The sequence below is a fragment of the Coenobita brevimanus genome, chromosome 107 (genome assembly GCF_032717465.1).
Source record: "Coenobita brevimanus isolate Jiangsu-jjx chromosome 107, ASM3271746v2, whole genome shotgun sequence".
Lineage (NCBI taxonomy): Eukaryota > Metazoa > Arthropoda > Malacostraca > Decapoda > Coenobitidae > Coenobita > Coenobita brevimanus.
In genome coordinates, this window is record NC_137060.1 from 25,239,056 (window position 1) to 25,265,666 (window position 26,611).

The 26,611-nt window shown below is 41.5% G+C and overlaps 2 protein-coding genes across 2 annotated transcripts in view; one reads left to right on the forward strand and one right to left on the reverse strand.

Annotated features, from left to right (window-relative positions):
- The window catches only part of Wdr33 (WD repeat domain 33), a 67,421-nt gene extending 56,308 nt beyond the window's left edge, over positions 1 to 11,113 (reverse strand). The window contains exons 1-4 of the mRNA XM_080285669.1: positions 11,040 to 11,113; positions 8,408 to 8,803; positions 4,859 to 4,975; positions 1,202 to 1,353 (exon numbers count right to left, since the gene is read on the reverse strand). Coding sequence (XP_080141795.1) covers positions 1,202 to 1,353; positions 4,859 to 4,975; positions 8,408 to 8,788 — 650 coding nt within the window. The 5' untranslated portion in view covers positions 8,789 to 8,803; positions 11,040 to 11,113. The remainder of the gene's footprint in view (positions 1 to 1,201; positions 1,354 to 4,858; positions 4,976 to 8,407; positions 8,804 to 11,039) is intronic.
- Positions 11,114 to 12,220: 1,107 nt separating this feature from the next.
- On the forward strand, positions 12,221 to 26,146 carry Dpm1 (Dolichyl-phosphate mannosyltransferase subunit 1). The gene is made up of 6 exons (XM_080285586.1): positions 12,221 to 12,457; positions 12,908 to 13,007; positions 14,149 to 14,259; positions 16,884 to 17,074; positions 24,670 to 24,784; positions 25,645 to 26,146. The coding sequence occupies exons 1-6, from the start codon at positions 12,360 to 12,362 to the stop codon at positions 25,747 to 25,749; spliced, it is 720 nt and encodes a 239-aa protein (XP_080141712.1). The 5' UTR covers positions 12,221 to 12,359; the 3' UTR covers positions 25,750 to 26,146.
- The last annotated feature ends 465 nt before the right edge of the window (positions 26,147 to 26,611 follow it).

Sequence of the window (26,611 nt, forward strand, 5' to 3'; positions counted from 1 at the left end):
GACCTCTGCTTAGCGCCAAGGCCTTCAAAGCAACAGCTACTAACCTTTCCTGTTCCACTCTACTTTCCACTCACTTTGCACATCTACCTCTCTTTTCTATTACTGTACCTATGTACAGTACTTGAACTCCCTGCCTAATTCAAGCCTCTCTCCATTCACTGGCACATCATACAGATATGATGTGCTGGCATGACGTGAATGATATAAAAAAAATATAAGGAAAGTGAAAAGATGTGACACATATTAGTTAAGAAAATAATAAAAGAATATAAGACAGACAGAATACAGTAAGGAGAAGTTGATAAAACATGAAGGGCTGTGGGTAAGAAGTTACACAATGATTAAAAAATAACAGGAAATGTGAAAAAAGTGGTGCAATAAGGATTATAAGAAAATACAAAGTAATGTGCTTGGACTGATTATGGTGGAGAAAAGAAAAAAGTATAATGATGGTAATGGTGAGAGTATAATACTTATAAGGACGGTGACAAAACTAAAGGTGGTTGTAGAAATAATGATGAAAGCAGTAACAGGTGACGATTGCCTGTGATGGTGATAAAAGTGATGACGATGGTAGATGTGATTGAAATGGTGCTGGCAAACTGAATATGTATGATGATAAAAGTGGAAAAAAATAATAAATAAATAAACAAATAAGAAAAACAATGATGCTGGTAATAAATGTGATGATGGTAGCTGTAATAATGATATGAATGGTAATAATGAATGGGATATGTAGCCATGACAATGATAGCTGTAATAAAAATAATGATGATTATGGTAGTGTACCGCCCTGGAGGGAAAATAGTGCTCATAATGGTGACTGTAATGCATATTATGATAACAGTTGTAACATAAACAGCAATAATAAAGAAGACAGAAGTGATACTGATGACAGGAGAGACATGAGTAAAGATGGCAGTTAAGGTGGTGAAGAGGAAACACACAGTGATGATAAAAATACGAAAGTAAGAGCAACAACTGATAACGATAAGGACAGTGATACGAGTGACGATGATTTATATGTTGGTGAGTGCAATATAAATGATGACAATTATCAAAGTAACAACAATCACGATAATACATGTAAATATGGTAACTATGGTGGTATATGTGACGCACGTATTGATATGCGAGATAAAAACAAGAGCAATGGTAATATGAATGAATATGGGGGTTATGATGATGATGGAGTGTGTACCTGAGGCCTCGCACGGGCTCCTTGTGGGCCTGGAAGAGCTTCACGTTGTTCATGTTGGTCTGCCAGTACTTGACAAAGCCGCCTGTATCCCCAGTAACCATCCACTGGTCATTGTGGCTCCACACCATTGTTCGCACACTGCTGTCATGGGCCTGTAAAACAGGTAGTTGTATTAACTCCACCATCATTATAATGTGAACGAATATTCAAAGTTGGTCACAAAAACAAAGCTCTCAGAAGTGAGAGAACACAAGTACCAATACAGCGTACTGTGAGATTTCAATGATGACGTGAAGAATAATATCTTTCTATCCTGTTAGACTTCCTCTGGCCAACATGTTCTTGCAGTGAGTGAAAATGCTATTTTCCTACAAATTCATCTACCCTTATGGACTTTGTATATATATAAATATACAGTACATTGATGTGGTAAGTGGGGGAGCTCACCATCCACTCACTCTGATTGCTTTAAATATCATCATCAATGCAACAAATTCTTTCACCAATTAACCTTTACAACTCAAAAACACCATCCATCCATTGCCAGACGCCATGTATCCCAAACGGGGTGGTCAAGGGCTTAGAGTTAATTGTTTTACAGGGAGGGGCACTAATCCTCCACCAACCCCACTTGACACGTAGGGATGCCAACAGCATCTGGTGTTCCCAGGCGGTCACCCATCCAAGTACTAACCAGACCTGAAAATATACGGTATACAAAAACTAAACTTCATCTTATACGGTGTGCTGTGTATATATATATATATATACACACACAGTATTTCCTTATATACCTATATACAGTACATCAGTACTGTACTTAACCCGTTCATTGCTCTATACAGCCTGGGCTGTTCCGAGTGCGACAGCTCAATACAGCCCTGGTTGCACACGTGAATTTCGAATATAGTGTCATGGTGACCAAGGCCGACCCATGCAAGCAGGTTTGAGAATTCAAAACCAAAACCAAAACCGAAAAAGAAAAAGAAAATGAAAACCATACTTTCCAATAGGGAATCAGACACTACAATGTTCATCCATGGCTTTACCAAGGTAAATACTGAGCTAATAATTCATGACTATATATTTTGGCATGTGTTCTCTCAATTCCTAAGACAAAATTTGAGCTTGGGGAAATTTCATTTTACAGGGCAGTGAAATGGCGAGGGACAGGGCAATGTGGAGGCAATTTGTTTGTGGCCATCCCGAACGGGATTGAGGTGTCTGGCAATAGATAGATAGATAGACAGATAGATGTCTGCGCACCACGGACACCTCCAAAAAACCGCCATGCGCAGTTAATGGGTTAATATGTCTGACTCTATGTATACAGTCACTACTCGTTACAAGTTTAACCAGTATATGATAATTTGTTACAACGATAACAAAAAAGTTACACTCCAAAATCCAATATACGATGAACTTCCCGCTAAAATGATATGGCCATCAGAAAAATTTCGTACGAAGTGCCAGGCGCACGCAAGGTGACCGTTGCTCGTCTCTTGCAAGATGGCAGCCCCGGCGTGCAGAGCACTACGAGTATTTTGGTTCAGTTGCGCAGTCCCACCACCCCTTCAAAGCCCTGTCTTTTCCACTCATTCACGTGTGCCCCCTCTACTATCATCACCTCTCAGCCAGGCATCGTACTACAGTATACACTGTGTGGCACCAGGCCAATGTTATACAAGTGTGATGATTGTGTTGTTGCAACAATTTACTGTACATGAGTAATGCTGCCTGTAACTAGTGCCTGTAAGCACTAGCTGTCCCCCAGCCTCAGGGGGGACAACTTGAAGACGATTTGGACCGACACAGGAAGTGATTAAGGCGGGCTGTCATTTTTGTTTCAGTCTTGTGTAGGTGACTCTAGGAAGCTGAGTTGAAGTAACCCACCCCCCTTTTATAATGTATTTCAATCTCCTGATTTACGATAAACTCGTTATACATTAGGCTATGACCTGATGTAATCCCATCATGTAACGAGTAGTGACTAGACTATACAGTCCCTTCTCTGAGATCCAGAAGCTCTATTACATGTAACAGGTCACACCACACACATTCACACAGATTTAGAGAAGTAATGATAAAACAGGCAGGGAGGGACTGCCACATAAATAACAAGAGACTACTTCAAAGTTAAAGAATTTTGTCAGACATCCAGACCTCCTTGCCCACCCTAGGGCAGGGTGAGGAGTAGAAACGGCCAAACAGCCCAAGTCTGCCCACTCCTATGGGCCACGCTTCCATTCACTCATCATTCAAGCCCCCAGAATCCTGGCTCTATCAGCTACGCCAGAAACATTCACCATGCTCTGTAGTTTCACATAAACGTATCCGAGAGTCAATCTGGACGCTGTCACATTAAAAAAGGTGTGCCAGATCCCTGATCTTGCATTACTTCTCACAACATTCATCCAGTCAGCTCGATCTCTTGTCAGTCCCCTAGCCTCACTGACTTCCATACCACTCTTCCTCACACACTCATCCACCACATCCCTCCACCTTCTCCTTGGTCTACCTCGCCACCTCCCTCCTTCAAATTTGCTCAAATATACCTTTTTCACCACTCTGTTGTCCTCCATTCCCGCCACATGACTATGCTATCTCAGAACACTCTCTCTGATTCTGGTGTCCACAGACTTCCCCACTCCGCATCTTTCACGAATCACATTATTTCATATTCTATCCACTCTCTGTACTCCACATACATTCCTCAGCAGTCCCATCCCCACTACTCTCATCCTTGACTTTCCATTTTCATGCCACACTACAGTCTCACATCCATACATTAAAGCTGGCATTAACACTCCATGTAAGCCTCGTGCAGCTGCAACACACAAGCCTCCATTTCTTATCAAGGCCTTCATAGCACCAGCTACCTTCCTTCTTTATGTCACTCTACTTTCCACTTCTTTTGCACATTTTCTGCTCTTTTCTATCACTGTACCCAGGTACTTGAACTCTCTCACTAATTCCAGTCTCTCTACATTCACTGAAACATCACACTAGGAGACATCTTCTCTCTCAATTACCATCACTTTACTTATTTCTACATTAACTTTCAAGGCATGATGCTCAAAGACATCAGCAAAACTCTGCACTAGTCTACCAAGCTCTTGCCTGGTATTTGCAAATAACACTGCATCATCAGCATAAAACAAATTTTGGATACCGGTATTCAATACCAATGCCATCTCTCTCCCATTACTCACATTTTTACTTCTCTCATCATCCCTTCCTTACAGGTATATATTGAACAACCATGGGGACAACAACAACAAAATTTAGACGCTGATTAACAGGTTTACAAAGCATGAGATAACCCTCTTTGCCAAATTTCCATAAATCATGTAAAATAAATTATGAGGTGTCCAACAGCATGGCCTTTACATCCGTTTACTTATCATTCAAGTCTCCCTACCCATTCATCCATCCACTATCCAATCCTGTATTGACCTATCAGAAGCAAAGAGGCACAGGCTACAACTACTCAGATACCTAAGGCAGGATTTATCAGTCACAGTCCTTAGAAATCAACCTCAACCTTCTCTCAGATGTGAACCCTTACAGGCGACACCTGGTTGGGGTGCCTGAACCCACTAGACCATCAGCCATCCAAGCACAACTCTAGAATCTAACCTACAAGTGTCACTGTACCTGTAAGATGGTTTCAAAATTAAACGTGAGTCCATTCCACAGTGTGAATTCCCCAGACGATGCCCCGGTCACCAGCCGACGTCCCTCGGGAGTCCACGCCAGGCAGAAGATTGGGCACTGCAGACAAAATCATCATCATCATCATCATTGCACAACAGTATCATATATGCCAGTATGGTGCTAGCAATAAGAACACATCATTAATTCATTAGGCATGATGACCTCCATCTGAGGTTTATTCTTGCTACTGCCTGACACTTCAACACAGCAAAACTCCAAAGAAGTGCAGGTGTTAACAATGACTGCATTTAACTTCCCTGGTTTGAAAATTCTAACCTCTATTGCATAAAACTAACAGCGAATAATTAAGAACAAAACAAAAATTAATCCACTAGGCTGATGAGGTAAAGTTCACACAAAGTTACCTTCTCTTTTAACCACATGATTTCATCTAACTTAGGAAAAGGAGATGCCTACACTGATGTCTTCAGTATGAGGTTTCCCCTGAACAAAGTAAAACTGCTTGCAGGCAGCATAAACACAGTATAATCCAAAAGACATTACCCTATCAAATGGATTAAAGTTACTGCATTTGAATTAACATCATGTAACTGTTGTATCTAAGCTAGTCATGGCAATAAATATATAAATAAATAATTTTTTTTATCTGGGTATGTTTTTCCAACGAAGAGAGTGTATGTGAGTGAGGTGGAGGGGGGAAGAGGGAGGGGGAGGCCGAGGATGAGATGGAGGGATGGGGTGGAGAGGTATATGAGAGAGGGGGGTGTGAGTTGGGAGCAGGGCAGTGAAATGGCGGGGGACAGGGCGACTTGGAGGCGATTTGTTTGTGGCCACCCCAAACGGGATTGAGGCGTCTGGCAATAGATAGATAGATAGATGTTTTTCCTTATCTAATGAGTACATGGGGGATGTGCGTCTGGTATAAGCAATGCGAAAGGGGAAAGGATACTCAAGTTTGGGGAGGCAACGGACATGATTGTGTGCAACACATATTTTAGGAAAAGAGAGAGTAGGTTAATTATGTATGAGTCTCGGGGAAACTAGCAGTCAGATAGATTATTTTCTGAGTATGAGGGCTGATAGGAGGTTAGTGAGGGATGTTAAAGTTATGGGAAGTGAAGAGTGTGTGCAGCAGCACAAACTATTGATCTGTGATATGGTGCTTAAAGAATGAGTGATGAAAAAGGGGACTTATGTACCTAGGAGGAAAATATGGAAGTTGGAAAACCAAGTAGTAAGGGATGCCTTCTATAACGAGATGAGGAGAGAGGTGGCTGAACAGGAAGCCTGGTGGCTGAACAGGAAGCCGTAGACAGAGACGTTAAAGAACAGTACAGAGTCCTCAAGAACAATCTCTCGAGAGTTACTGATGGAATATGTGGTTGGATAAGAGGCCCACCAGGACATAAAATAAATTGGTGGTGGGATGAGGGTGTAGAAGCTGCAGTTAGAGAGAAAAGAAGGCTTTTCCGAGAATGGAAGAAGGGTGGTAGCAAGGAGGAATACTTGGCTGCCAAGGTAGGGCTAGAAGAGAGGTATACAGGGCAAAGTCTGAGTCACAGAGACTTTTACTTGATAACCTAAATCATGGGGAAAGGAAAAATATGATATTTAAGGTGGCAAATCAGATGAAGAGGGATAATCGGGATATTATAGGTGAGCAGTGTGTGAAGAATGATGAAGGAAGGATAGTGGTGAACAGTGAGGATTTTAAGATGCATTGAGAGAGCATTACAGGTGGTTGTTGAATGAGGATTTTGATTGGGACAGGGAAGGTTTGGAGCCAGCAGATCCAGTGTTTGGCCCTTGGCCTTTGATTGATGCTGCTACTGTGAGTGACGCAATAGGCAGGATGAAGGTGGGGAAGGCAGCAGATGTGTCTCGATTGACTGCCGAAATGTTGAAGGCCTCAGGAGATATAGGGGTGAGGTTTGTCACCGACCTGATAAATATGATTATTTATGAGTGTGTTGTCCCAGATGACTGGCTGAAGAGTGTAATTGTAAATGTGTACAAAGGGAAGGGTGAAGCCCTGGAAAGAGGAAATTATATAGGTATAAAGCTCTTAGATCAGATAATGAAGGTAATGGAGAGGGTTTTAGAAGGTATGAATAGAGAAAGAGTGAATATTGTTGAGATGCAGTTTGGGTTTATGCCAGGTAGTGGGACCACTGATGCCATATTCATTATTCGGAAGCTTCGGGAAAAATATATTGGTAAGAGAAGGGATCTGTATTTTGTTTTTGTTGATTTGGAAAAGGCCTTTGACAGAGTCCCTACAGAGGTGGTGAAGTGGGGAATGAGAAAGCTTGGCTTGGAGGAGTGGCTGGTTAGGGTGGTTAGGGTTGTGTGTGTGGATGCTCACACCCAGGTAAGAGTGAATGGAGATTTGAGTGATGAGTTTTCTGTGAATGTTGGTGTGCATCACGGGTCAGTTTTGAGTCCCATGTTGTTTATCACGATACCTGAAGACCTCTCACGTGACTTCAGAAACGGACTCCCGTGGGAGATGTTGTATGCTGATGATTTGGTGTTGCCTGCAGAGAACGAACGGGAGGCGGAGGAAAGATTTAGGAAGTGGAGAGATGGTATGGAACACAAGGGCTTAAAGGTAAATGCAGATAAAACAAAAGTGATGATATCTTGGGTTGGTGGTCATACTGTCAAAAGACGAGGGAGAGCGGCCATGTGCAATTTGCCACATGGGCGTGGGAAGTAATTCCATCTTGTGCGGTGTTTGTGATAAATGGGAGCACAAGAGATGTAGTGGTATCAGAGGTAGACTGCGAGATAATGCTGATTTCATGTGTACAGCGTGTCGGGGAGTGCAGGTGGAGAGTGTCAGGTGTGAAAGGACTGAACTTGCTGGTGAATCTCTTGAGTGTGTGGAAGTTTTGTTATTTGGGAGACATGCTGTGTGCTGGAGGTGGGGCTGGAGCTAGCTCTGTGGCTAGGGTGAGAAGTGGTTGGAAGAAGTTCAGGGAGCTCTTGTCATTGAGAGGACTCTCCCTATGTGCTAAGGGGTCTTTGTATGCAGCATGTGTTAGGAGTGTAATGCTGTATGGCAGTGAGACCTGGGCAGTAAAGGAGGAGGATATTCACAGGCTCAGATGTACAGAAATGACAATGATTAGGTGGATGCGTAGTGCGTCCCCGCGTGCAAGGTCTGGGGGGGCTGGGTTTACGATGGAAGAGTTGAGAGGTAGGATGGAACTGGAGTGTACTTGTGCTGTGATGAGGAGAAGTAAATTGAGATGGTTTGGGCATGTGGAGAGGATGAGGGATGATAATTGGGTGAGGAAGGTGAGAAGTGTTAATATTGGGGGTGGGGTTATGAGGGGCAGACCGAGAAAGACATGGGACGAGGTCATTAAGTGTGACCTCAGGGTTAAGGGACTGAACAGGGAGATTGGAACAGATTGTGCAGCATGGGGAGACGCCATTAGGTGACCAAGGCCGATGCATGCAAGCATGTTGGAGCCTTTAAAAATGAACGAATGAGTGTTGCAGACCAGTACACAGCCTTACCTTGGCCTTGTTTGTAGAGGTGCGAACGAACTTTGTGACAACCGCATTGATGGGGTTCTGTGGGTAAGCTATGGGGGGAAGTATCTCCGAGGCATAGCACACATCTGGCTGCAACACCCTTCGGTCACGCTCATCACGCTGCCACACTCGCCGCTCGAGCAGATTCACCACGGAGCAGTTGTAGTCCACTGTCTTGCGCATCACACTCTTCCTCAGCCTCTTACCATCAAACTCTCCATCTGGGGCTTTGAAGGGTTTGAAGGAGAGAGGCTGGAACGTCTGTGTGCCCCCTCCAGACCCTACCCCGGTCCCCTGAGGAGGAGGGGGTCGACCCGGGGTTATCGGGGGTGGGGGTACGCTGAACATACCAACCTGCATCATGGCGCCTCCTGATACCTGTCAACGAACACACGCATCATCATAATCATCATCATCACTACCATCATCATCATCATTCCAATTCTCTACCCAAAAGAAGGATAAAAAATGTTTAAAAAATAAATAACTAAATAAATAAATACTGTACATAAAAAATGAACAGCCGCTCTTTCCCCCAACTGCAACCTTCATTTTTGTTCAAAAGCAATAAGATGAACTTGGTTTTGCCTCTCTATTTGACTTTCCTTGGTTCATTAAAACTATTATGAGGAGGCATCAATAAATCAGATATCCTCAGGCTGAAGCGGTAACATCAAGGTAATACTAATCCCATTCATCTAATAATGTCTTTTTATTTCATTTTCCATCTTCAGGCAATTTTATTCAAATATAGAAAGACCTCACACTAAGGGGACTAATGAAAGCTGCAGTTACCTCTTAAAAAAAAAAAAAAAAAAAAAAAAAAAAAAAGCAGTCCCCCCCCCCAAAAAAAAAAGTCTCATGGTAGCAAGAATAAAATAGCATCTTTGATGTGACAAGTGGCAACAAACTGGTACAGGACTTGTTTACCTTTACTAGTACCGGTATGAGCTTACACTGACTGGGTACTTAAAGGAAACAATGACAAAACAGACCTTACTTCAATAAATTTTACTTGTTTCACATCACCCAATACAGAATACTGACTGTTAAATCTACATAATGGTAAAACTGTCTTTCATTTTGCATATACAGTAAGACCTCAAAATAATGAACTAATTGGGGTCCAAACCATTCCAAAAAATGCGAAATTCTGATAAAAAGTGACATCTGGACTTCCCCCTGATAATCCGAACTTTTTCCGACATATCAGACATTAGTCTGGATCACACGAACAACTTTTAAACTGTTTTGACTACCATTGCGGTACTGTACTGTGTTATAACTTCACTACATTAATCAAATGGTATAATATATATAATAATACTGTACTGTACACTGATAAACATGTCTTTTATATACTTCATTGTGGTGAACATAGCTGATGTGGTCAGGCAGTCCAGACTGCTTCTAGCTTTATCAGACTTTTTCCCGTACACTGTACAGGAATTTGGTCTGGTAGCTCCATGAGTCCAATAAAAGAGAATTCCAGTCTATTGAAGTCCATTATATCGAGGTTTTACTGTACGAAAGAGGCTAATTATTTTGTTGCAATGCTCTCTTTATGGATCTTACACAAACCAAACCTAATAAACCTTAACTTAGTAAATGTTCAGAGCTACACCCAATTAACAGACACTGAAATGAACATGCTCAATACTGAACTTCTGCAACTCTACACACTTTCTCTTTTATAAGCCAGTCACAAATGCTTTTCAACATGCAGTACTTGTTAGACAGGGATGTGGGGGTAGGTTCTCCAACTTCTATCTGCATCTTTTACTGTATCTACATTAAAATAAGTCTACCCTAACATAACATAGAAGCAATAATGGACGAAGCTCGGGATTAGACAATCCTCCCACCACTACCTATTTACCTCTTACTAAAAAGTGCATTTGTGACATGCACAGCAGTTTTAAATGGTAATATTAATTCAATTTCCATTAGATGGGAGTAACTCCGAAACAATACTCCCAACTTAACCTAACCATCAAATCCACATAATTTTTATTCAAATACCGGTACTTAATTTCTTTTTAGCCAAGGTTACTGGACCGAAGGATATATACCAAAGTTAATGGTTTTGCCTGTACACAAATTCCCCATCATTATTTTAAGATGTTCTACAACTTTCTTGGCTCAACATTCCAAGACTTTCCCTTATAAAATTCCCATGTGAAAATAAAGAAAAACTGAAAATGAATATACAGTATTACCAATTGGGATCTAAGACGTTTCACAAATTGGTTGAGGCCACCCCTTAGGGGATTAAGACGTCTGGGAACGGATAAATTTTGTTATTGCTTGATCGAAACGATGCGAGGTGACAATGTTACTACTTAAAATTAGTCCACGATTACATCAGATTAACCCCACTGCTCGAAAAATTTATTGTCTTTGATGAACTACGTCTCGCTAAAACTCGTACCATAATCACTGAATGAAATATATAACTCAGATAATACATAAAGTGGAAAATATGGTCTACAGTAGAGTCGCAGGAAATCCAGCCCGTTTGCTTCGCCCGATTTTCACGGAAATCCCACAAATCTTAGTACTATTTACCACCAAACGATACCTACGATACTAACCAGTGTCTCAGGATTCTTACCAATATTTTTTAATAAAGGATTCCAAGAAAAATGTTATAAATAACGTGAACACACAGAAATCTTTTACGTCTTCTCAGCCTCCGCCATCATTGTCAGGGTTCCGCTACACCACGAATTTCAGAACTTTTTGTGTCAGACTTAAGGGAAAAAACAAGTAGTGTCTGATCATACATAATATAATTATGATTTCTTATTGAAAATTATGTTGGCTGTTATTAAAGTTGTTTTCACATAATGTCAAACTGATGTTTTACATGTGAGACAGAGGGGATGATTTTTCTTTCCTTCCCCCATGCATTTAGTTTTAGGGTGAAAAAAAAAAAAATCAATGCTATAATGTGTGGAAATAGGATAACTCATTCCATCTGTACTGCATTTCAAAACATCATTAAATTCAATTTTTGCAATATTTTTAGAATCTAGAAGTGTCAGGCCCGTGCACATTTAATACATCTATGATGCGCTACGGCATGCGCTGCGGAGTCCGTGTGTGATCTACCATGAAACTCTTGTCGTGTCATAATAATCTAAAAGATAACTTTGCTCAGTTTATGCTTAAACCCGATGGATGTTTGACGATTGCTTGTTGCTTGAAATACCTACCACCAGAATATATTTACCTTTTAAATGCGTTACCACATCATGAAGCGAAATCGCGCTACTTGAGTAACATGCAATCAAAGTGCTACATATGCTCTATTAAACGCTTCTGCTGATCTTTTATATTTTGCAGTATACCATATCCTATTAATACATATTTCAATTTTTCTCCGGTAATAAATTATAACATTGATCATCTTAAGATAAGCTATAAAAAATTCATCTACATTGAGATAAAGTTAATTGATCATATTATAATTAATGAAATATTACAGTGCTTACAATAATATAAGCAAAATACTTATTTCTCTGATGAAAGTCTAATGATCCCTTAGCCAGGTGACGTCAAATGACAACACAACACAACAGTGGCCGTGGGGTCGTGACAGAAGGGGGTCCAATCAACACAGCCACGCTCTCAACACCTGTGACTTTTTTACGTGGCTCAGGAGTCAGGTGGCCCGGCTTTTGAACAGATGCAAAGTGGATCCCAGTGAGGACAACCTACCGTGGAACTGCCAGCTTTGGATACGCGAACATAAGGCTTCCGAAATCCCATCAAATTTCTTAACAGTTTTCATCACGTTATTAAGAGTTGCATCCTTATTGTATGTTTTCTCAGAGGAATTAGAGTTGTATAAAGAAGGGACAATAGCATCCACCTGTTAGTTTTTCCTTTGTGTGATTATTACCTTTTGTTTATTTCGTAACTTGGAAATATGGCAAGAGACAAATATTCAGTGTTGCTGCCGACCTACAATGAGAGGGAAAACTTGCCCATAATTATCTGGCTGCTTTGCAAGTACTTCGATGAAAGGTAATCGGTTGAACATATTTTCTTCTGCCAGAGGATATCTATTGTAAGCTGAATATGATTGATGGTAACATGAATATGCTGTAGATTTTTTTTATGGGGGATGTTAGTTGAGCTGGTTTATAACATTCACCACAAAAAATAGTTGTCTGATGTTATCAAGATTTTTTTTAGTGAAATATACTAGACATCAGGGGGTTGAAAGGGTTAAAGTTATATGCTTCTGTTTATTTCTTTTTACATATTTTCTCGTTTATCTGTATGTCGTCCTTTCAGAATTCAATTGTCTATGTCATTGTCTAATTCGTGTAGATCATAAGAAGAATTCCTTCAGCTAAGCCAGTTGGTAAATACCTCATCCCAGATTTATCTTTATTTGCCATGACAAAAAGATCTTGCTTCCATTAGGTGTATTCCTGCTGTTTTGTAATATTAAGTTTCTTTGTTTCACAGCAAAATTGACTATGAGATCATTGTAATTGATGATGGCTCACCAGATGGCACACTGGAAGTGGCCAAGCAGTTGCAGGACATCTATGGTGACAAACACATTGTAAGTGTGTGTGACAGATCTTGTACTAACCTTTTATTAACTGTACTTTATGCCGAACTATATTATGCACTACAGTATTACTTTGAAAAATGTGATGTCAAATAAATTTATACTTTGAGATACACCTCTGATGAGCCCTAGATGCAAAGGTAACATCCACGCATTTGCAGCCTTATGCAGTGTCTGTCTATCTATGTATCTGTTGCCAGATGCCTTAATCCTGTAAGGGGTGGCCACAAACAAATCACCTCCATATCACCCTGTCCTCCATCATTTCGCAGTCCTCCCTACTAGCTTACACCTCCCTCTCTCTTTTTACCTCTCCACTCCATCCCTCCACCTCATCCTCGGACTCCACCTCCCCCCCTTCACCTCACTCACATAAACTCTCTTCATTAGTCTCTCACTCTCCATCATCTCCGCATGGCCAAACCACCACAATGTATGTCGTAACGCTTTCTGTCGCATTCAAATCCACATCACAATGCTCCCACACTTCCTTATTTGTCAGTCTTACTCTCCAGGTAACTCCACATGCTCCTCTCAGATACCGTAACTCATTTCCATTGCTGTCACTCTTGACTTGAGTCCTTCCAACAAAGTCCAAGCTTCCTTCCCATGCATTAGAGTTGGTATCATAATACTGTCATTTAGCACCTTCATAATTTCCATGCTCACTTCCCTATTTCGTATCATTGCTTTCAAAGAACCAGCCTTATGCGGTACTGTGGGATATACATTGTTGTTCTTTCATTTCATTGTTATGGCATTGCTATGAAATGATTTGTGCACTAAGTGACCATTGCCTCATTCTTCATTAAAGGTTGAACCATTGCCATCATACATTATAATATGAGCCACACAACTTTGAAATTCTGCCTCCACCACACCAGCTTAACTATCTCCACAATTTAAAAAATTGTTATTCAGCATTTACTAGAAACCCTTGCCAGATAGGTTCAGTTTGCCAACTATCAATATGGTGCCAAACTCGTCTTGTGCTCTTCTGCACATATTTCATCCAGCTTGTTTCCATATACTGTACTGTATGTATCTATTACATTCTCCTCAAAGTAAGCAAAACAGAATTGGCATCGACCATTTACTAGCTATACTGTACCGTATATTTATTTCTCCGTAGGTTTTGCGTCCTAGAGAAAAGAAGCTTGGTCTGGGAACAGCATACATCCACGGCATCAGACACGCCACTGGCAACTTTGTTATCATCATGGATGCTGACCTTTCCCATCATGTGCGTCTCATATGTTTTGTTTTCACCCAGTAACACCTTCAGCATGAGGACATCGATTTGATTACAGTTCTTGCCATCCTCAGATTATTATTTTAGTTGCTGCCAGTGTTAAATGAGTTTATTCAGCATAGGAGAGCAACCTAGTTATGAAGGGTTTAATGAAGGTTGTATCTAACTTCAGTTCCAGTTTTCTTACATGGGCTGAATAAAGTTGCCCTGATATAGCAAAATCATAATTAAAAAGTACCTTCATAATGATGAGGTTAGCCTAAGATACAGATGTGAACCATCTGATTATTGCATGCCAGTACTGTTCTTCAGTATTTACATTTTTTATCCATTTTGTTCAGTTCTTATTAAGTCTTGACTTAGATCATGTATTTCATTGGTATATTTTGTCATTTCCAGACAGTTTCATTTTGGTTACTATAGACTTTCTGAGCTGGAGGGATTAGATAATGTACTGTATAGCCATCATTATCCCTTTGAATGTGAGGGATATTTCCCAAGTTAAAAATGATTGTTTGGAGGTAACTTGCATAATCCAGCCCAAGCCAACCCAACCTGTCCTAGCCTGATTCTAATTTACACCAGCCTAACATCCTAACATAGCCTAACTTGATTCAGACTTCCTGCAGTCTGGGTTGACTGCCTCAGGTGACCTGATAGACACGATTATATATGAGTGCGTTGTCTGAGATGACTGGCTGAAGAGCATAATTGTAAATGTGTACAAGGGGAAGGGTAATGACCTGGAAAGAGGAATTATAGAGGCATAAAGCTTTTAGACCAGATAATGAAGGGTAATGGAGAGAGTTCCAGAATGTATGATTAGAGAAAGAGGGAGTATTGATGAGATTCCATTTGGATTTATGCTTGGCAGAGGGATGCCATATTCATTGTTCAACAGCTTCAGGAAAAATATATAGGAAAGAAAAATACATCAAAAAGAAAACATGATGCCATATTCATTGTTTGACAGCTTCAGGAAAAATATTTAGGAAAGAAAGAAGGCCTTTGACAGAGTACCTAGAGAGGTGGTGAAGTGGGATATGGGAAAGCTTGGAATCAGGAGTGGCTGGTTATGGCGGTTATGGCCATGTATTTGGGTTCATGCATTGAGGTAAAGGTGAGTGGAGATTTGAGTGATGAGTTTTCCTAGAATGCTGGTGTGCACCAGGGGTCAGTTTTGACCCCCTTGTTGTTTATCATGGTACTAGAAGCTCTCTCACATGATTCTAGAAATGGACTCCCGTGGGAGATGTTGTATGCTGATGATTTGGCGTTGATTTTCCTAGAATGCTGGTGTGCACCAGGGGTCAGTTTTGACCCCCTTGTCATTTATCATGGTACTTGAAACTCTCTCACATGACTCCAGAAATGGACTCCCATGGGAGATGTTGTATGCTGATGATATGACGTTGATTGCGGAGAATGAAAGGGAGATGGAGTAAAGATTTAGGAAATGGAGAGATGGTATGGGGCACAAGGGCATAAGAGCAAATGCAGATGAAACAAAAGTGATGGTATCTGGTGCTGGTGACAGTACTGTCAAAGAAGAGGGAGAGTGGCCATGTCCAATTTGCTACAAGGGTGTAGAAAGTAATCCCATCTTGTTCATTGTTTGTGGTAAGTGGGTGCATAAGGGATATAGTGGTATTAGAGATAGACTGCAAAATAATGCTGATTTCATGTATGCAGTGTGTCAGGGAAAGCAGGTGGAGATTGCCAGGCATGAAAGGATTGAACTTGCTGGTGAGTCTCTTGAGTGTATGGAAGGGTTTGTTTATTTGGGAGACATGTTATGTGTTGGAGGTGGGGCTGGAGTGAGAGTGGTTGGAAAAAGTTCAGGAAGCTCTTGCCTCTCCTGACATTGAGAGGTCTCTTCCTCCATGCTAAAGGATCTTTGTAAGCAGCATATGTTAAAAGTGCAATGCTGTATGTTAGTGAGACCTGGGCAGTAAAGAAAGAGGATGTTTGCAGGCTCAAACATACAGAAATTGCGATGATTAGGTGGATGTGCTGTGCATCCCTGAGTTTGAGGCCTGGGGGGACTAGGTTTACGATGGAAGAGTTGAGGGGTAGGATGGTACTGTAGAGTATTGGTCTTGTGATGAGGAGAGGTAGATTGACCTGGTTTGTGCATGTGTAGAGGATGGGGGATGATAATTGGGTGCAGAAAGTGAGAAGTGTTGTTGTCAGGGGTAGGGCCTCAAGAGGTAGACCAAAAAAGACTTGGGATGAGGTCATTGAGTGTGACCTCAGGGATAAAGGACTGAATTGGGAAGCTGCCAAAGACTGAGCCGCATGGCGAACAGCCACTAGGTGACCAAGGCCGACACATGCAAGCATGCTGGGGCCTTCAAAAGTGAGTGAATGAACGAACCCTGACTTAATTTGTTCCATCTAACCCTAAGCTAATTAAACCCAATATAACTGAACTTGATCCTAAAATTATTACCCCAGCCTAGCCCAGCTTGACCCAACATAACCTAACCCAGCATAACCGACCCTGACTTTACATTACCAATCTCAACCATATCAACACTCACCGTACCTCACCTTTCCTTACCTTACCTTACCTTACATCCCATGTTGTGACTTGTTCCTAACTCACCCAACAGCCCAAGTTCATCCCAGAATTCATCAAGAAACAGCGTGAGGGTAACTACGATGTTGTGTCTGGCACTCGGTACAGGGGGAACGGAGGTGTGTACGGCTGGGACCTTAGGCGTAAGATCATCAGTCGAGGAGCCAACTACATCACACAGATCTTCTTGCGGCCGGGGGCATCTGATTTGACTGGATCATTTAGGTAGAGTTGTTTTTGTTCATGCTTATTTTCATAGTTTCTTTATATTTCCTCAAATCTATATTTTTTCCTCCAGTCTTCACTTTGACACTCATGTCCCTGTACACTGGAAATGTGAACAGATGTTTTTATGGTTTTGTGTTCATCTTGAAGGTGTGTTTTAGTGCTTATTTGTCTACCATTATGTCATGATGCACTGCGAAGCCCATATGATGCTGGAGAGGGACATTTTCATGCAGTGTTTTTACTTTAACTTGGCCTAAAATTGTGACCTTCCCATCTTCATTACTGAGCAGTAATAACACATTAACACTAGAATATGAGCCAGTTGTGAAGAAGTGTTATGGAGAGAATTTAGAGCCGTAGTATGGTGTATTTCTGCCACAGGCATATATGAAACAAGTTGCAAGAGGATGGAAATCTGGGCCAAGTTAAGGTGAATGAACTCTAGTATGACCAGATGCCTTTCAGCTCCCTCATTGTCATCCAGATGGAGAATGGTGGACTAGAAGAACAGGGCAGCTTCAGCCTGCTGTCCACAAGATTCACATTCAGATGAGAATGAGGCAACAGTGACGTGGAAAAAACTGGAGGCCTGTGTCAGCAAGGGTTTTTATCTTCCAATAACATTTTTGCTTTGATGATGGCCAGTATTTATTTTATGGGCTCCTCTTTTTCAGCAGTCATTCTCACAAGCTTGTTTTTTTCCTGTTCGGGATTACAGTACACCCTCATTATCGACGTTTTTTTTATTGACGGATTTGATTATCGACGGGTTTTTTTCTCCTGGGAGTTAAATTATTATTATTAAAAAAATAAAGAATTGTATTGGCACCTCCTAGCAAGTTTGCACGCCATCCCGCCAGGTGTCTCTGGCTGCTCGCGGCATGTTCCCGCCGACCCAACAAACAACAGTATCAGTACAGTAATCACTCTAATATCCGGACGCCCAATATCCGAACATCCCCACTATCCGGACATAAGAATGTTTCATACTGTACTTTTTTCCATACTATACTTACCTCATTTCACTCTTTAATGTCCTTTATTGGTGTGAATAGGGTGTTAGGAGCTATGCATGTGCAGTAGGAAGGTGTTTTTTGAGTTAGGCTAGGTTAGGGTCCATAAGTACCAGTCCAGGAGCCAGTCACCAGAATGTTTATTAATGTATGAACCTACTTCTAAACCCTCATTTTATGTTTCTTTTGCATTTATTTTAGTCATTTATGTGCCTTATTGGTGTGATTTGGGTCTTAAATAGGTGCTATGCATGTCCAGAGGGAGTTGTATAGGTGTTTCTCTGAGTTAGGGTCCATAAGTACAAGTCCATAAGCTGGGGCCCAATATCCGGACAGAACCAATATCCGGACCTACCTATGGTTCTGTTACGTCGGATATTGGAGTGATTACTGTACACGTTTGTCTGTTGTTCTCATATCGTGTTCGGCCACATCTATCGTGCTTTCGCGATCATCATGGCTCCGAAGCGCCCTTGTAACACTCCAACTGGAAATAAGGCAGCTAAGAGAGCAAGGAAAATACTTACCTTGGAGGTAAAGAACGAAATATTACAAAAACTTAGAAGTGGAATGAGCTATGCAGCGGTTGGTCGCGAGTATGGCATGAATGAGTCCAGTGTTCGTGGCATAAAACAGAGAGAAAAAGACATTAAAGATGCTCTGGCTTCGTGCACACCAGGATCGGCTAAAGTAACGATGTATGTGAGAGATGATGCCTTGGTGAAAATGGAAAAGGCACTGAATATTTGGATTGAGGACTTAAACTGTCGACACGTGCTGCTAGACTCCCAGTTCATCAGAAACAAAGCAAAACAACTCTATGCTCGGTTTGCTGGTGAAAGCAGTGGTGTTGGTGAAGATAATGGTGATGAAAGTGAGGCAGGTGAAAATAGTGATGATGGTGATGAAAGTAATGACAATGGTGATAGGCCTAGTAATGTTGGTGCTTCTAGGCAAAAGAAATTTGCAGCCAGCAAGGGCTGGTTCGAGAATTTTAAGAAAAGGTATGGTCTACATAACATTAGGATGACTGGTGAAGCAGCTTCAGCAGATCAGATAGCAGGAGAATCGTACCCACGTGACTTTGCTGAACTTATAAGGGAGAAAGGGTACAGGCTTGAACAAGTGTTTAATGCGGACGAAACAGGCCTGTGGTGGAAGAAAATGCCTAAAAGAACGTACATTTTGAAGGAGGAGAAAAGTGCGCCAGGCTTTAAAGCAGCAAAAGATCGTGTGTCTGTGCTGTTGTGTGGTAATGCAGCAGGACATATGATAAAACCCATGCTCCTGTATCATTTGTTATAATGTTAAAGACGAGTTGGATTTTTTGTCAGTAAAGGATATTTCTTGCAAAAGTTAAGCAGAGATTAAATATGAAATATACGAGCATAAGGAGAGTTGAATTTTCCTAAAAGAAGATCCTAGCGAAAGCTAGACTAAGATTTATCTTTGATAGCATAAACTGCCATACAGTCGTGAAAATTTAGGTCTGGGAGAAATGGAATATCAAGAATGAAAGGAAGCTCTTGAGAATGAAAGTAAATAGGAGAGCGTGGTCTCTCTGGTATGAGCTAGCAGCACCACGCATGTGTTGTGAAGATCGGTGTGAACAGCTGATCTAACGTAACACTTGCCTCACATTCTCAGTTATTAGAACGTATGAATTGGTTATTGAATGAATTGGTTGTGAAAATTCTGTTGGGAAGAAAGATAGCTGTGATTATATCGGCATATGCTCCACAGGCAGGATTGGATGAATCAGAGAAAGATAGATTTTGGGATGATTTAATACGTGTAGCGGGTGGTATGCGGGATGATGAGATAGTGATTTTGGGAGGGGACTTAAATGGTCATGTAGGTGAAGCAGCACAAGGTTATGAAGGAGTGCATGGGGGATGTGCATATGGTCTAAGGAATGCAGAAGGGGAAAGTATACTCGAGTTTGGGGAGGCAACGGACATGATTGTGTGCAACACATATTTTGGGAAAAGAGACAGTAGGTTAATTACGTATGAGTCTGGGGGAAATAGCAGTCAGATAGATTATTTTCTGGTTAGGAGGGCCGATAGGAGGTTAGTGAGGGATGTTAAAGTTATAGGAAGTGAGGAGTGTGTGCAGCAGCACAAACAATTGATTTGTGATATGGTGCTTAAAGAACAAGTGATGAAAAAGAGGACTTATGTACCTAGGAGGAAAATATGGAAGCTGAAAAACCAAGTAGTAAGGGATGCCTTCTATAGCGAGTTGAGGAGAGTGGTGGCTGAACAGGGAGCTGTAGACAGAGGCGTTAATGAACAGTACAGAGCCCTCAAGAACAATTTCTTGAGAGTTACTGATGTAACATGCGGCTGGACAAGAGGACCACCAAGACATAAAGTAACTTGGTGGTGGGATGAGGGTGTAGAAGCCGCAATTAAGGAGAAAAGAAGGCTTTTCCGGGAATGGAAAAAGGGTGGTAGCAAAGAGGAATATTTGGCTGCCAAGCGTAGGGCTAGGAGAGAGGTATACAGGGCAAAGTCTGAGTCACAGAGACAATTACTTGATAACCTAAATCATGGGGAAAGGAAAAATATATTTAGGGTGGCAGGTCAGGTGAAGAGGGATAATCGGGATATCATAGGTGAGCAGTGTGTGAAGAATGATGAAGGAAGGGTAGTGGTGAACAGTGAGGATATTAAAGATGCATGGAGAGAGTATTATAACAGGTTGTTGAATGAGGAGTTTGACTGGTACAGGGAAGGTTTGGAGCCAGAAGATCCAGTGTCTGGCCCTTGGCCTTTGATTGATACTGCTACTGTGAGTGAAGCAATAGGCAGGATGAGGGTGGGGAAGGCAGCAGGTGTGTCTGGGTTGACTGCCGAAATGCTGAAGGCCTCAGGCGATATAAGGGTGAGTTTAGTCACTGACCTGATAAATAGGATTATATATGAGTGTGTTGTCCCAGATGATTGGCTGAAGAGTGTAATTGTAAATGTGTATAAAAGGAAGGGTGATGCCCTGGAAAGAGGAAAGTATAGAGATATAAAGCTTTTAGATCAGATAATGAAGGTAATGGAGAGAGTTTTAGAAGGTATTATTAAAGAAAGAGTGAATATTGATGAGATGCAGTTTGGGTTTATGCCAGGTAGGGGGGACCACTGATGCCATATTCATTGTTCGACAGCTTCAGGAAAAATATATTGGTAGGAGAAGGAATCTTTATTTCGTTTTTGTTGATTTGGAAAAGGCCTTTGACAGAGTCCCTAGAGAGGTGGTGAAGTGGGCAATGAGAAAGCTTGGCTTGGAGGAGTGGCTGGTTAGGGTGGTTATGGCCATGTATGTGGGTGCTCACTCCCAGGTGAGAGTGAATGGAGATTTGAGTGATGAGTTTTCCGTGAATGTTGGTGTGCATCAGGGGTCAGTCTTGAGTCCCATGTTGTTTATCATGGTACTTGAAGCCCTTTCACGTGACTTTAGAAACGGACTCCCGTGGGAGTTGTTGTATGCTGATGATTTGGTGTTGATTGCAGAGAATGAAAAGGAGGCGGAGGAAAGGTTTAGGAAGTGGAGAGATGGTATGGGGCAAAAGGGTTTAAGGGTAAATGCAGATAAAACAAAAGTGATGATATCTAGGGTTGGTGGCGGTACTGTCAAAGACGAGGGAGAGTGGCCATGTGCAGTTTGCCACAAGGGCGTGGGAAGTAATTCCATCTTGCGCGGTGCGTGTGATAAATGGGTGCATAAGAGATGTAGTGGTATCAGAGGTAGACTGCGAGATAATGCTGATTTTATGTGTACGGCGTGCCGGGGTGAGCAGGTGGAGATCGTCAGACGTGAAAGGATTGAACTTGCTGGTGAATCTCTTGAGTGTGTGGAAGAGTTTTGTTATTTAGGAGACATGTTGTGTGCTGGAGGTGGGGCTGGAGCTAGCTCTGTGGCTAGGGTGAGAAGTGGTTGGAAGAAGTTCAGGGAGCTCTTGCCTCTCCTGACATTGAGGGGGCACTCACTACGTGCTAAGGGGTCTTTGTATGCAGCGTGTGTTAGGAGTGTAATGCTGTATGGCAGTGAGACCTGGGCAGTGAAGGAGGAAGACATTCGCCGGCTCAGACGTACAGAAATGACAATGATTAGGTGGATGTGCAGTGCGTCCCTGCGTCCAAGGCCTGGAGGGGCTGGGTTTACAATGGAAGAGTTGAGAGTTAGGATGGGACTGGAGTGTATTGGTGTTGTGATGAGGAGAGGTAGATTGAGGTGGTTTGGACATGTGGAGAGGATGGGGGATGATAATTGGGTGAGGAAGGTGAGAAGTGTTAATATTGGGGGTGGGGTTATGAGGGGTAGACCGAGAAAGACATGGGACGAGGTCATTAAGTGTGACCTAAGGGTTAAGGGACTGAACAGGGAGGCTGCAATGGATCATGCAGCGTGGAGAGCCGCCATTAGGTGACCAAGGCCGACACATGCAAGCATGTTGGAGCCTTTAAAAACGAAAACGAAAACGAAACGAAAACGAATGACCACCACTGCTGCTTTCGTTTTTTTTTTTTTTTTTTTTTTTTTTTTTTTTACACACTCGGTTATGTAAACGTATGGGTGGCTACAACTGCTGGTTTCGCCTTTTATTTTTAGATGGAGTGAGGTGTAAGTGGAGAGAGAAGTGATGATACAGCAGCCATTACAAGTTGAGGTCCAGTGTACGACCACTATGCATCAACATCAGAGATTATGCTATTTTTTCCATAATTCTTTACTTAATATAAGTAGTTTTATTATGATATTCAGTTTTTCAATTGCTTAACTAATTTATCTCTAAGAAACACTAAAACTAAACTGCATATTACATACGAGTGATTGAAGGGATACTAAAATATATAAACAAAGGGTACCTGACCAAACGAAAATCGGTATCGACGGTTTTAGGCATCGACGGGTATCTTAGGTACCTAACCCCCGTCGATAATGAGGATGTACTGTATTTACAACTGATGTTTTAAGAAACATGTCATAAGATATTATCTAGCCTCATCTGTCCCTGCATAAAACACATAATGAAAAGGATAAGAGTTTGTGCATGGCAAAGTAATACCATCTGAATATGCTACTATCCCCACTTGGTATGGTTACATAAAGTTAGTTAAATATCTAAAAACATTTTTCTAACAACCCTCTGCATCAAGCAACCAACACAGTAGAAAACAATCAGGTGAAAAAGAGGAGGCCACCAAAATAGAAGAGCCTGTTAAATATATATTGATTGCAAAATTTCTTGATGTTAAAGAAGTTACTGGAGATAATGTCCCTTCATTGTGAGAGGTGGTCATGAAATTCAATGAAGTTGCTTGACAGTGACAAAAGTAAGCTAAAAATAGACACATCCCTGAATATGAAAAAGTTTCCTTGGGGCAGCATGAATAAACAGGAAAGGATGATGTGACTGAGAAAGTTTTAGCCTTTTCAGTCCATTGGTGTATTACATTTTTAAATTTTATTCTTGCTATCTCCAGACAGTTTTTTTCTTTTCCAGAATTTGATAGACTTTTCTCATTGGAAGGGCTAGACAGAGCCTTCATTAAATCTTTTAATGTGAGAGATTTTTAATTACACATAAACATGCAAACATCTACAGATATAAAAGAGCCTCATTGTTTGTTTGTTTGCTTGTTTGTCCTTCAGTCACATTCAAACCAAGAGCCAGAGACCCCCAGACCCATATATATTCTGAATCAGGGTGACCCAAGGATGGTTTTTAGGCAGGTCAAAATTCAGATCTGGGTCATCTGAGGTCACCGGTAGAATGATTCCTTTTTTTGCCTGGGCATCGCCAGGTACCCTTGTAGCCCAATTTTTGGCGTGGAGGTTCACATGATCTCCAATTCGGACATAGACTTAATTCTGAGGTCATTTGAGGTCACTGGTCGGAGGACATTTGAGGTCACGGTAACACATGCTCAAACGACTGGACCCAGCAGCCCAGTTTTTGGCGTGGAGACTCACATGACCTCCAGTTTGGATATAGGCTTTGTGATGTTGACCTCTGAGGTCATTTGAGGTCACTGGTAATAGTAAACAAGTGCACACAAATACTGTGCGTTAGTCTGCAAAAGATGAAATAGAAAGTTCATGGACCTCATATAATCCCTCTTCAGAAGCATAAGAGGTATATGGTCTTTCTGGAGTAGAAAGAAAGATTGAACTAGAACAAATAGGATTAGAGTGTCCGTCTTTTTGGCCTGGCAGTGCCGGGTACCCCTGCTAGTAATATATGTAATGATGCCATGCTTTCTCTTAAGGTATCTGTGTATTAGGGTTGGTTATGGTACAGCTGATGTTTTCTGTAGACTGGAAGCTAAACCAAGTGCCAAAACCAGCTAATCACTGGTACATCCCAACAGTTGCTGGAAGCTGTTGGGAAAACAGAAATCTAAGGTGTGTAATAAGATTTGCAAAGTTTGGACATTGACCTCATTTACTTATGTCTGTATGTTTCCTCGCTAAGAGTGATTATTATAACTTGAATAAGCATTCCCTGAAGGTAGAAAGAATAAAGTAAAGCATACCTTCTGGATTCAAGGCTTTAATGGTGAATACCCATGCTTGCAGACTCTACCGGAAGGAGGTGTTGCAGAAGATAGTGGAGGCATGTGTTAGCAAGGGGTATGTCTTCCAGATGGAGATCATCATTCGGGCCCGACAGTTTGGATATACCATTGGTGAGGTTAGTGTCAGTGTAAGTTGTTATTGTAGGACAGCCAAGCAGAGATCAGTAACCCTTTACACTTCAGAAGATGGCCAGGTTTAGTGAGGTTGGAGGGTGGGATGTGGCAGCATATCCTCGAGTCCTTACACCTTGAGGGGGGAACCATATACAGTAGCATTGACTGTTGCTGTTTTTATCTGTTATTTTCTTTGGAGAGGGAAATATTCACTAGGTAATGCTGTACCTCATGTTGTCATAGTGCTCATATACCCTTAAATGTATACCTTAGTAGCACATCGCAAAGGGATTAATGTGAAATTAGCATATATCATTTTACTTATAATTACCAGTCAGCTAATATTTCACTCGTTCTGCTTCTCCCTTCCCTCTGCTAGTGGTTAAAGTACTGCATTCCTAACGTGGCAGACACTTGGTATGTTTCTCCACATATAAATTATGTTTCTTTGATAGGATGCACTAGAGAGGAAGGTGATGCACATGCCTTAAATATGAAGTAGATGCAGTGGATTATAGTCAGTTTACCTTGACTTGCCCCGGATTTTTGCTTTTTTTTTTTTTTTTTGCAGCTTATTCCATGTAACTTAGTGGCAGAAGACAATACCATGGCTCTACATCCTCTCCTTAGCACATCTTCATCACTAGCAGTGCAGCACTGTATTCTAGTGTTAATTTCTTGTGGTAACTCAGTATAATAGGTGGAGAGATGACAATTTTTGACCAAGATAGAGTAAAATGGTACATTTCCATATACTAAGGGGCAGTTTGGGATTGGGTGATGGGGACGATGATGAACAGAGTAAATGGGGCATACAGTAGTGGGCCAGCCTTTGTCCTTAACTGTAGTGTGCTTTCCCCAGGTGCCCATCAGTTTTGTGGATCGAGTGTATGGTGAGAGCAAACTGGGGGGCTCGGAGATCATCGGGTTCGCCAAGGGACTCCTCTACCTCTTTGCCACCACTTAAACTCACACTCATACCTGCATTGCCAGTCCATGAACAAACAGTCATCTCAGCTTAGTTGTATTATTTACACTTTTTATATTCATCTTTGTAAGGTGGAACCAGGATTCTGAAGGTGTCAGCGATGTGTGAATGACTGTGTGGCTTATTTCTCTGGGAGTGCAGTTGGTAGTTTTCCCACTTTTATACATTTTCTTTCTTTGTTTCTGTGTCCTAGCTCACCCCACCTCTGTAGGGATTCATGATGACAAGTGGAGATAATGTTTATATTTTTATATCCCAGTTTTGAGCGGAATATGGTTTTAGTGAGTTGATGAGGACGAGGATGATTTATGTTTTTGCAGGAGATGTAACTTGTGGGATGGAGCTGATAATTAAGGGAGCCAAAATTGTGAGTAAATGAATGATGGTGATGGTGATTTATATTTTTGTAAGTGGTGTAGCATAAGAGATGCAGCTGAGAAATTTTGGGGTTTGCTCATCTTAAATGCCAGGACCAACTTTCATAGCCCCGGGTTTCTACGCTCCTCATGGGGCAACGTAGGATTAGATGATGGATGGATGGATTGAGATGCAGTGTGAATGGTTTTGTATGGTATTCCATTTAATTGGTTGTCATTCATTCATTCATTCATCATCCAATCCTACGTTGCCCCATGAGGAGCGTAGGAGCCCAGGGCTAGGCAAGTTGGTCCTGACATTGAAAATGATAGTGACCAGCCTCACTCATCCCTGAGTGCTGTTAATAATTTTTCAACTTTTGTGCTTTCTCTTTGTTCTTATTATCTTACTTCACTCCATTCTTAGGTGGGAATGACAATACTGATGATGGTTTATTTATTTGTTTGTAAGGTGGACCCATGGT